Raw genomic sequence first — 12,506 nt, forward strand, 5'->3', positions numbered from 1 at the left:
TCCACAGTTTGTTGTGATTCTCGCAGTCGAAGGCTTTGGCATAGTCAATAAAGCAGAAGTAGATGTTTTTCTGGAACTCTCTTGCATTTTTGATGATCCAACGGATGTTGGCAATTTAATCTCTGGTTCCTCTGCCTTTTCTAAAACCAGCTTGAACATCTGGAATTTCCCCAGGTCTACTATATAAGAGTTGCACTTACACCAGAGCCCCAGGTCATCTTACACATGTTAAAGTTTGAAAATCTCTGCTAGTATAAAGTTATTCTTGTTTAGTCACTAAGTTGATCCAACTTTTCGTGGGATCAAGAGGCTCTTTAGTTCTTTGCTTTCTGCCATAAGTGTGGTGTCATCTGCATATTTAAAAAGTCAGATTTATTGAAGTATGTTTCCACAGGGTAAAATTAAACCATTTTAGTACATAGTGCTGTGCATTTTAACAAGCTCATACAGTTGTGTAAACACAGCTGTAATCACAACATAGAACAGTTCCATCACTCCGCCCAGCTCCTCAGCACCTGACAACCACTGATCTGTTTTCTGTCACTATAGTTTTCCCTTTTCTAGTATGTCATGTAATGTATGGCTGCATGCATCAGTTCATTCCTTTTTATTGCTGAGTAGTATTCCATTGTATGAATGCAACATAGGTTGTTTATCTAACATTCACCCATTTAAGAACATTTTGCTTATTTATGGGTTTTGGTAATTATGAAGAAAACAGCTATGAACATTCTTGTACAAGTTTTGTGCAAACATAAGTTTGTCAGTTCAATTTTTAAAATTATTTATTTTAATTGGAGGATAATTACTCCAGTACATTGTGATGGCCTCTGGTATACCTCAACATGAGTCAGCCATAGGCATCCACGTGTTCCCTTCCTCCTGAACCCCCCTCCCACATCCCTCCAGGCTGCCACAGAGCCCTGACTTTGGGTTCCCTATGTCACGCATCGAACTCCCACTGGCTATCTATTTTACACACGGCAATGTATATGTTTCAGTGCTGTTCTCTCAAATCATCCCGCCCTCTCCTTCTCCCACTGTGTCCAAAAGTCTGTTCTTTATGTCTGTATCTCCTTTGCTGCCCTGCATGTAGGATGATCGGTTCTATCTTTTGAGATTCCATATATATGCATTAATGTATGGTATTTGTCTTTCTCTGTCAGTCAAAATGTTGACAAATAATATCTCTATTTACTACAAAAAAAAAAAAAGATGAAGATGGAAAAGAAAAAAAAAATCAGAGTCTGAGATGACCATTTCAAGGAGCTTCTCTTCAAGTACACAGTGTTCATAGTAGGGATTAAAAGAGATTTTTCAAGGATGGATAGAAAATTTGATGATGTTTGAGGACCTTTCCAAAGGAAGAGGATAATTCTTAACAAAACTGGAAATTGGGAGGAGAAAAAAAAAAGCAAATAAATGGGTTTCAAGATGATTGTAACTAAACAGGCAGCCCTCAGTTTACAAACTCTAGATTTGCATATGTCTTAAATATACAAAACAGTATGAGGGGAAGGAAAGTCAAGGTCTCAGTTTCTGGGTTTTGTTTAGTAATTAGTCTGGACTAATTAACTAGCTGGAACTAGTCTTTGTTTAATAATTCAAAAGATGTGGGCAGATCCTTATTTACAAGTACAGATCTGTATCTCCTGCAGATAGTAGGAACCCAGTGATAGTTTTTATAAGCAGCTGTGGATGAACAGAGCATTACTACCATTAATATTTCACCTGACTGGTTCTTGAGAGTATTAGGATCTTTCACATACAGTATACCACCCTGTTAAGAGGCAGATACTCATACTCTCCTTTTGTTGATGAGAGGCTACCCAGGGAAGTTATGACACATCTCGGATTTCACATTTCAGAGTTACACAGCTGAAAGATGAGGACCCTGCCTGGTATTTTCTCTGTAAATCCACTATTCCTTCGCTTATCCCATGTTATGCAGTAAGAGTTCTGAATTTCCTGGGCAGTAATCCCAAGCCTTGTAAACATCCATCTTGAGGAGGAGCGGCCTGAAGTTTTCCTGATATGTGCTGCTGCTACTGCTTGCTGCTAAGTCACTTCAGTCGTGTCCAGCTCTGCGACCCCATGGACTGCAGCCTACCAGGCTCCTCCATCCATGGGATTTTCCAGGCAAGAGTACTAGAGTGGGTTGCCATTTCCTTCTCCAGTGCATGAAAGTGAAAAGTGAACGTGAAGTCGCTCAGTCGTGTCCGACTCCTAGCGACCCCATGGACTGCAGCCTACCAGGCTCCTCCATCCATGGGATTTTCCAGGCAAGAGTACTAGAGTGGGGTGCCATTGTCTTCTCCGCTGATATGTGCTAAGATTCTAAAACTCATCGGGCAGATCCCACTAAGCTGTACATCGAAGTAGCCTCATCCACCTGAATGGATGCTGACTTTTTCTGTGAAAGTCTCCTCCACCCCCACGCACACTTCTATTGAGCTACAATTACACAACACTGTATTAGTTTTAGGTGTTCCTTTTCATTTTTTAAATTGCTTTCAGATTTAACTCCTCTGCGTTTTAAAGCTTAATTCCCATCCCAGGTGTGCAGCCACCCAACTCTCTCATTTCTGTGAACGGAAAACAGATCCAGAGAAAGGATCTGTGGAGTTGCAGGGAAAAAAAGAGATGTGTTCGAAACAAAGCCCGAGAAGGCCCAGTTTCCCTGAGGAGAGAACTATTTCTGGGCAGTTCACCAGGGCTACAAACCGAAAGGGAGGGAGGCCTTGAAGTTAAGTAACCTGAGAGTCAGGCTGCCCCCTCCCCCTCCCCAACCCACAACCTCTACACACACACACACCCTCGCCCCTCTTTAACAGGCTGACGCAGAATCCCACAGTCTCTGGGGCCTCCCCAACTGCTCCACTCAGATGGAGCAGCGCTCACTCGTCAGGTCCCAGTGCCCCTCCCGGGCCCCACCCCGCAGCCTTTGCACTTCCTGCCAGTCCCAGGCTGCGCCTGGCCCGTCCCCCGCGCTTCTCGGGGAGGCTGGCGCCGGCGAGCTCCTCCCAGAGCGGCAGCGAGAGCGGCCACTCCCTGTGCGCCGAGGCGGCTCGTTGGGTCTCGGCTCGTCGGACTGCAAGTGGCAGTTCCTTAGCCGCCAGGCCTTAGACCCCTGAGCTCCCTCGGCTGGGCGGGCCAGCGCCTCCGGTATCATGCTGCGCTGGCTGCGGGGCTTCGTGCTGCCCACGGCGGCCTGCCAGGACGTGGAGCCGCCGACGCGCTACGAGACCCTCTTTCAGAAACTGGACCGCAACGGGGACGGCGTGGTGGACATCAGCGAGCTGCAGGAGGGGCTCAAAAGCTTGGGCATCCCCCTGGGCCAGGACGCCGAGGAGGTGGGTCGCTGCGGGGCGCGGCCCGAGGGGCCGGGAGGGCTGCAGGGACTCTGGGCGCTCCAGGACTAGGGCGGCGGCCTGCGGCTCTGCAGGAAGAAGCCGGATTTAAGGCGGCCCGCCCGCGAACGGTTCAGAAGCTCAGGGATGGGGACCGCGGCCAGGTACCCCGGAACCGATGCTCGTCGAGATCTGAAAGATACTGGTGTTTTTCCAGAACAATGAGTGCGGCAGTGCTCTAGCTAGCTCTTAACAGTTCAAAATCCTGTACCCAGTACTTTTGGTACCCCTCCACCCCCTTTTTGTAGCTCTCAGCCTCTGCAAACATTTAATGAAGTTTTTTTTTTGTGTTTTTTTTTTTAGCTCTCACACTTCAGTGGCTCCAAGTTGTGTAAAAAGGCTCACATTTTGTATCTCTCTTCGAACCTGCTTTCTTGTATCAGATAGTTTGCTATTTTAGAACTGTTTGAAAAACCATCGTATTTCCCCCCCAACTTCCCGTTGAGGAGGAGAGGCAACATTTCATTGTTTAAAACATTCTTAATACCCAAAGTCCACAAGTTGACCTGAAGGGTTGGCCCGTCGTCTGAGCAATTTCGGCTTCTCTGAGTCATAATTGTGTCCCCGAGAGCAGCTCCTATAAGCAGGGCGGAGATACTTGGAACATCTCCAGACCCTCTGAAACGTAAGAGGACACTTTGGCATTCTCTATCCCCAGAGGGAAAGTGAATACGTTCTGAGAGCGAACAACTGTTTTATAGTAGTATTTTAAGCTACTCATTCAATGCCTGTAGTAGTTACAGGCCTCTTCAAGTGGCTATTTCTTTTGAGTCAGATTTAGTAAGCTACAACTTTTAGGAAACTGCCGATTTTGTCCAATGTTCCTAATACTTATATTCACTTACGGTTTTAAAGAAGTTCTGACTGTATCTGTAGTTGTTTTCTTCTTCCTCCCACCTTCAACTTCACGAAATCTTTTATTCTTGCCAGTCCTTCTCCCTGTCCTGGCCAACTTTGGTATTTTTTGCTGATTGTCTCTGTTTTTAAATTTTCTTCCATTAGCTTTTATTTTTTTCTACTTTCTTTAGGTTTACTCATTTGCCCCTTTTCTGATTTCTTGAGTTGAATGTTTGATTCATTAACTGACTCTTTGTGACCCCATGGACTGTAGGCTGCCAGGCTCCTCTCTCCATGGGATTCTCCAAGCAAGAATACAGGAGTGCGTTGCTATTCCCTTCTCCAGGGAATCGTCCTGACCCAGGGATGGAACCTGGGTCTCCTGCATTGCAGGCAGATTCTTTACCATCTGAGCCACCAGGGAAGCCCATTTTGAGCTATAATATCCCTTTGATCACTTCTTTTGTCTCATCCCATAAGTTTGTATTTTTGTCGTAACTTAGCTCCCAGTATTTTCTAATGTCCTATATGATTTCATCCCTGATGCATGAATTATTTAAATGTGTGCTTTAAATTTCAAAATATATGCTTTCTTTGTTGGTTCTTTGAAAGTATGAATAAAACAGATAAACCTCTGGCAAGACTGCTTAAGAAAAAGAGAGAACTCAGGAATAAAAAATGTCTTCAGTTTTCTAAAATTTATATAAGAATATATTATAAAATAAGTTGTATTAAACTATGTGTATGCAAACATATAGAACAGGATGGCATGTATACATACCTAATATATGTATCTTATACATAAAATATACTTTACATGTACATACATATACATACTATCACTGTCTGTGCTCATGCCAGATATTAACTATTCTCAGTACTCTTTTTTGGTTCTTTAATAAAAGTGTAATAATGATTGCTTTTGGCTGGTCCGAGTTAAATTACCTTTTTACTTTCTTCTTCATAATTTTTGTATTATTTCAGTTTTTAAAAATGATCATACATTATTATTTTTATGATTAGGAAAAAATAGAGGAATTAAAAAAAATTAAATATCATCTCTCTGGGATGAGCTTTTCCGGACCACCCTCTATAGACGAGTTCATCACTGGTCTCTCCAAAAGGTATTTTTATTTATTGACTGTGTCCTCCACTAATACCAAACATCCTGAAGATGAGGATCATGTCTCATGATCTAAGCACAGTGATACAAAAAGATTTAAGGCTTGTGATTTGAAATACACTAAACAAGGCAGTGGCTCATTTGAAATAATTAAAAGTTGGTTATTAAAAATTAATCAATTAAATACTCAACTGCAAAGTAGTTGTTAATGGTTTTATTTCCAGCATATGTAGGACAGAAAACCAAAAGTTCTCCTGTTGTAAGATGCCCAGAAATGCTGTATAAGATAAGATAAATATATAAAAGTATTTTTTTAGAGCAGTTTTTGGTTTACAACAAAATTGAGAGGAAGGTACAGAGATTTCCCCTACACCCTCTGCCCCTAGACATCACACACATAAGCCTCCCCCACTGTCAACATCATTTAACAGAATGGTACTTTTTTGTTTAACCAAGGATGAACCTACACTGACACATCATTATCACTAAGTTCATAGCTTACTTTAGAGTTCACTCTTGGTATTGTATATTCTATGGGTTTGGACAAATGTATAATGACATGTATTCATTATTATAATATCATATAGTGCTATTTCTGCCCTAAAAGTCCTCTGTGCTCTGCCTATTTATACCCACCCCCAACCACTGATCTTCTGTTTCCATAGTTTTGCCAGATAAACATCTTTTTACACACATAGATGAATTTGTAAGAAAAGTCTAGCCAAACTATCTGGGTTTAAATCGTGATTTACTTACTTGATAACTTTGGGGCAAATTTTAAAATCTCTCTAGCCTCAGTTTCCACATCTGTGACAGAGGTGATATCAGTACTTATTTCATAGGGTTATTGTGAAGTATAAATGAATTAAAATGTGTTAAATTCTTAGAATAATACCTGGTACCTAATAAACAATCAACTAATTATAGGCTTTAAATTATCTAATACTGTTATTATAGTCACTATTAAAAAGAAGTGTCAGAATCTCTATAATTGTAGATTTGCCAACTTTATAATTTTGTCAGTTTCCCCTTTTATATTTTAAAAATAGACTATATAGTGGACTGTACTACTGGTGAATTCAGATTTAGCATTGTTATATCTTCTTAGTGAATTGCTCTTTTTATCTTTATGTTTCTTGCCTACCCTTGTAGCATCAGTTCAGTTCAGTTCAGTTCCTCAGTCGTGTCCAACTCTTTGCGACCCCATGAATCACAGCACGCCAGGCCTCCCTGTCCATCACCATCTCCCGGAGTTCACTCAAACTCATGTCCATCGAGTCGGTGATGCCATCCAGCCATCTCATCCTCTGTCGTCCCCTTCTCCTCCTGCCCCCAATCCCTCCCAGCATCAGGGTCTTTTCCAGTGAGTCAACTCTTCTCATGAGGTGGCCAAAGTACTGGAGTTTTAGCTTCAGCATCAGTCCTTCCAGTGAACACCCAGGCACAGTGCCTGACACATAGGACAGAAGTGAATGCACTACAGTTTCTTCTTCTGATTGACCCTGTCTTTACATGTTTCCAAATTGCCTCATTATGAAATTAATGTTTTAGATAAAATTCAGATTAAGTTCTTCTAGGACTCAGGAATTGTTTGTAGAGGGTAGTATAAGAAACAAGGAAATACAGTAGTTATTACTAATATTCCCATAAGAATCTAGTAATCCTGTCTGCTTTTTCTTTTTTCTTAGAATATCCCTCCTCCCTTTCCCCCTTCCCCTCCCCTCCTCCCTCTCCTCCTCCTCCTTCTGCCCTCCTCCTCCTCCTTGTTTTTCATCAAAGGCCACATTAAAACATTCTAAAAGGATATTAATATTTGGATATCATTTGAGATACTCTGAGGAAAAAAATTTCAGAACATCGAAGAGGAGAAGAAATAATCTGAATTTTAATTTACTGAAATGGAAATCAGAAAAATAAACTGATAGAGAGTCAGCAATTTTAGCTGGAAGTTCTTATTTTGATTCAGTTCAGGCTTGGAAAACTTTGTAATAGTATAGGACCAAAAACAAACAAACAAAAATCTAGCTTTAGAATGAATAAGCCAATATAATGAAAAAAGGAAGATCTTGACTTTTTTAATACAGATTTTTACAGATATTTTTTATTTCTCCTCAAGTTGTAGTACCATTTAGTAGTAATTCTTTTATTAATAGGTGGAGGAAAAATGGGGCAGACTGTGTAGCATATGAAGGTATTCCTGTACCCATGTGCACAGCTAACTGATCTAACAGTTGTGTTCAGCTGGCCTCTGAAGTCATGGACAATTTTAAAACTTAAGTTGCCTGCCATGTATTCACAGGTACAAACTCTTACTGTAACTTTCTCAGGAGAGACTTTGAATCATAAGAGGCATAGGACTCTTACAGCTGAGAGGATTACCAAGAGCTAGAAGGGAAGCAGCTCAAAGAATTTCATATTTGTTCTGGAGCCACTGCAGAAACCCAGTGAAGATAATGACCTGGTGTAGGGGTGCGGGGGTGATCACAGGAAAGGCCCACGCTGGCAGATTTTCATTCAGGTTCTAAGCATCATTACAATGATTCCCAAGTTCCTTAACCTTAGAAGAAGAAGTCTTAAAAAGTGTGACTAAACAACTTCAAAAAAAAAAAAAGGTGGACCAACACCACTAGTCATTACGACTCCACAGTCCATGTCTCAAAATTCCCCTACCCACTTTTCTATAAAAAGAAGTTCTACCTTTAGAGACAGACCTGTGCAGAAGTCTTTCAGGAAGCTTCTGGAGAAAAGACTCTTCCTGCAGTGAGGTGGAAACAGGCTTTCTGATTGGATGATCAGGGAGCAAGGTGGGAACTGGGCGACCTCGCATGCCAGATCTGGCCCCCAACGCTGCGTGCACCTTGTGCCTCTGCTCTGGAGCCGTTGTCTGCATGGTTGACTTCCTGTTCTGTACCTGGCAGAAGGGCTATGGCTGTGGTAGCAGAGAGACAGCTGCTACTTCAGGTCTCTTCCAACTTGGCCTGCGGTGGGCAGAGATTGCCATCTTGCCTTTCACATTCACCTCGAGACTCACAGGGTCACAGCATGGACCACTCTAGTCGCTTCTCCCGCCAGAGACATCCCAGATGGACGCCTCCTATGAAAAACTGTTTTCTCACCTAGACCATAATGAAGACAGGATCCTGGACATCTTTGAGCTTCTGGAAGGCCTGCAGGGTGTAGGGGTCATTCAGGATGGAGGGAAGGTGGGCTTCAGAGGTGCTGTGATTGGAGAGATGTTGGGACTGAGAGTTCTGGAGGATCCTTGGGCAGAGAAGCCTACAGTCAAATTTACAGGTTCCTAAACTTGATCTGGGCTGCCATTGTAGTTTTCAGGTCAATTACCAACCTTACTGAAGGAAGAATAACAATGTTACTAATAGTCTTCTCAAGCATTTTTCTCAGTTTTCCCCCTGGCTCTAATATGATAATTTAGGAATATAGTAAGGAATACAATAACCAATCATTACTAAGTGTTCCAAAAGTATCCAGGGAAGGAAAAAGACATCGAGACAAGTCCTGAGACAAAATAACTAACTCGAGATGAACTCGGGCTTCTGAATTCAAATTGCTCTCAGGATATTGGATGCAAACTGGTTTTTGGGGTCACCTTGTTCAAGGTACTCACCTGTTATTAGTAGCCTATGAGCATCAACCCCAAGAATGCTCCCTCCTCTCTTTAGGGAACTGGCATAATCACTATGTGTGTGTTTTGAGAGTTGTGTGGTAGTTGAAACTTCTCTAATATTGGATATTGAAGGAGGACAATCAGTCTGAATGGCTTGTAGTCTTGGGGTCTCACCCAAGCTAATATGTCCTTATAACTTGCTTTAATCATCAGACTTTTAAAAATGAGCTTGGGCATTGTTTGCTTTGCAGATCTTTCCCCCAGCAACCTAGGTTAGAGGATCCTTCTCAGTATGTGATGCTGCATGCATTTCTATTATTTCCAAGTAATTTTCTGTTTGGAAGTTATTATTGAGTATAATTATTGTTTTCCAATAATATTTGCTCTTTGGATGTTTAACTCAGAAGACTGGGAGATCCATGAGAGGTAAAGATTGGCAAATTCATTTGAAAAATTGGCACTTCATGCTCAAAAAACTGTCAGTTGAGTTCTGTCACGTTAAGATTTGGTAAAACTCTTCTTCTAATAAGCTGTGTGAACTTTGGAAGTCTATATTTTAATCATCCATTGAGTCATTGATCAGTTGTATTTTGAGCACGTTTTATATGCCAAGCACTGTGTCTTGATTTCTTCATTTGTAACATCAGAGGCCTGGACTGGATGTTGTCTATAGACCAGGCCAGTCCAAAATATTCTCTCTGTATATTGCACTTGGATTTTTAAGTCATGTTTTTCTTTTTAAACCTATTGCCCTTAATGCTTTTTTAAAGCTTCTCTTGTACTTAGATTTTCAAGTGTGACTTTTATTTATTTATTAGGAATAAACTAACCTTTCATGAGAAATTCTAGATTATGCCATAAACAGGTTCAGTCTTTGAAACACATTACTTCTTTATCAAAACAAAATTTTGTTTGTTTGTTGTTCTTGGTAATAGACAGTCTGAGCCATATAAAAAGGCTTTTTGTGGTTGATGAGGGCTTACATATCAAAACTCCAGTGGACTCTGCAGTAACCACATCAGTTCAGTTCAGATCAGTTACTCAGGCGTGTCCGACTCTTAGCGACCCTATGGACTGCAGCACACCAGGCCTCCCTGTCCATCACCAACTCCTGGAGTTTACTCAATCTTCATGTCCATTGAGTTGGTGATGCCATCCAACCATCTCATCCTCTGTTGTCCCCTTCTCGCCTTCAATCTTTCCCAGGATCAGGGTCTTTTCAAATGAGTCAGCTCTTCGCATCAGGTGGCCAAAGTATTGGAGTTTCAGCTTCAACAGCAGTCCTTCCAATGAACACCCAGGACTGATTTCCTTTAGGATGTATTGGTTGGATCTCCTTGCAGTCCAAGGGACCCTCAAGAGTCTTCTCCAACACCACAGTTCAAAAGCGTAAACTCTTCGGTGCTCAGCTTTCTTTATAGTCCAACTCTCATGTCCCTACATTTCTACTGGAAAAACCATATCCTTTCTGGACGGACCTTTGTTAGCAAAGTAATGTCTCTGCTTTTTAATATGCTGTCTAGGTTGGTCATAACTTTTCTTCCAAGGAGTAAGTCTCTTTTAATTTCATGGCTGCAGTCACCATCTGCAGTGATTTTGGAGCCCCAATAATAAAGTGCCACTGTTTCCACTGTTTCCCCATCTATTTGCCATGAAGTGATGGGACCAGATGCCATGATCTTCATTTTCTGAATGTTGAGCTTTAAGCCAACTTTTTCACTCTCCTCTTTCACTTTCATCAAGAGGCTTTTGAGTTCCTCTTCACTTTCTGCCATAAGGGTGGTGTCATCTGCATATCTGAGGTTATTGATATTTCTCCCGGCAATCTTGATTCCAGCTTGTGTTTCTTCCAGCCCAGCGTTTCTCATGATGTACTCTGCATATAAGTTAAATAAACAGGGTGACAATATACAGCCTTGATGAACTCCTTTTCTTATTTGTAACCAGTCTGTTGTTCCATGTCCAGTTCTAACTGTTGCTTCCTGACCCGCATACAGGTTTCTCAGGAGAAAGGTCTGGTGGTCTGGTATTCTCATCTCTTTCAGAATTTTCCACAGTTTATTGGGATCCACACAGTCAAAGGCTTTGGCATAGTCAATAAAGCAGAAATAGATGTTTTTCTGGAATTCTCTTGCTTTTTTGATGATCCAGCAGATGTTGGCAATTTGATCTCTGGTTTCTCTGCCTTTTCTAATCCTGCTTGAACATGTGGAAGTTCACGGTTCACATACTGCTGAAGCCTGGCTTGAAGAATTTTGAGCATTACTTTACTAGCGTGTGAGATGAGTGCAATTGTGCGGTAGTTTGAGCATTCTTTGGCATTGCCTTTCTTTGAGATTGGAATGAAAACTGACCTTTTCCAGTCCTGTGGCTACTGCTGAGTTTTCCAAATTTGCTGGCATGTTGAGTGCAGCACTTTCACAGCATCATCTTTCAGGATTTGAAATAGCTCAACTGGAATTCCGTCATATCCACTAGCTTTGTTCGTAGTGATGCTTCTTAAGGCCCACTTGACTTCACATTCCAGAATGTCTGGCTCTAGGTGAGTGATCATACCATCATGATTCTGGGTCATGAAGATCTTTTTTGTACAGTTCTTCTGTGTATTCTTGCCACCTCTTCTTAACATCTGCTTCTATTAGATCCATACCATTTCTGTCCTTTATTGACCCCCATCTTTGCATGAAATGTTCCCTTGGTATCTCTAATTTTCTTGAAGACATCTCTAGTCTTTCCCATTCTGTTGTTTTCCTCTATTTCTTTTCACTGATCACTGAGGAAGGCTTTCTTATTTCTCCTTGCTATTCTTTGGAACTCTGCATTCAAATGGGTATATCTTTCCTTTTCTCCTTTGGTTTTTGCTTCTCTTCTTTTCACAGCTATTTGTAAGGTATCCTCAGACAGCCATTTTGCTTTTTTGCATTTCTTTTTCTTGGGGGTGGCCTTGCTCTCTGTCTCCTCTACAATGTCACGAACCTCTGTCCATAGTTCATCAGGCACTCTGTCTATCAGATTTAGTCCCTTAAATCTGTTTCTCACTTCCACTGTAAAGTCATAAGAGATTTGATTCAGGTCATACCTGAATGGTCTAGTGGTTTTCCCTACTTTCTTCAATTTAAGTCTGAATTTGACAATAAGGAGTTCATGATCTGAGCCACAGTCAGCTCCTGATGTTGTTTTTGCTGACTGTATAGAGCTTCTCCATCTTCGGCTGCAATGAATCTATCTGATAGATGTGAAATCTATCTGATTTCAGTGTTGACCATCTGGTGATGTCCATGTGTAGAGTCTTCTCTTTGTTGTTGGAAGAGGGTGTTTGCTATGACCAGTGTGTTCTCTTAGCAGAACTCTATTATCCTTTGCCCTGTTTCATTCTGTACTCCAAAGCCAAATTTGCCTGTTACTCCAGGTGTTTCTTGACTCCTACTTTTGCATTCCAGTCCCCTATGATGAAAAGGACATATTTTTTGGGTATTAATTCTAGAAGGTATTGTAGGTCCTCATAGAACTA

At 41.5% G+C, this 12,506-nt stretch overlaps 1 protein-coding gene across 1 annotated transcript in view; it reads left to right on the plus strand.

The window, feature by feature from the left end:
* Positions 1-2,965: 2,965 nt before the first annotated feature.
* The window catches only part of LOC129655033 (calcium-binding mitochondrial carrier protein SCaMC-1), a 58,173-nt gene continuing 48,632 nt past the window's right edge, over positions 2,966-12,506 (plus strand). Inside the window, exon 1 of the mRNA XM_055584910.1 lies at positions 2,966-3,353. Within this exon, the coding sequence (XP_055440885.1) occupies positions 3,171-3,353 (183 nt within the window). The 5' untranslated portion in view covers positions 2,966-3,170. The remainder of the gene's footprint in view (positions 3,354-12,506) is intronic.

Source organism: Bubalus kerabau, chromosome 6, assembly GCF_029407905.1.
Source record: "Bubalus kerabau isolate K-KA32 ecotype Philippines breed swamp buffalo chromosome 6, PCC_UOA_SB_1v2, whole genome shotgun sequence".
Taxonomy (NCBI): Eukaryota; Metazoa; Chordata; class Mammalia; order Artiodactyla; family Bovidae; genus Bubalus; species Bubalus kerabau.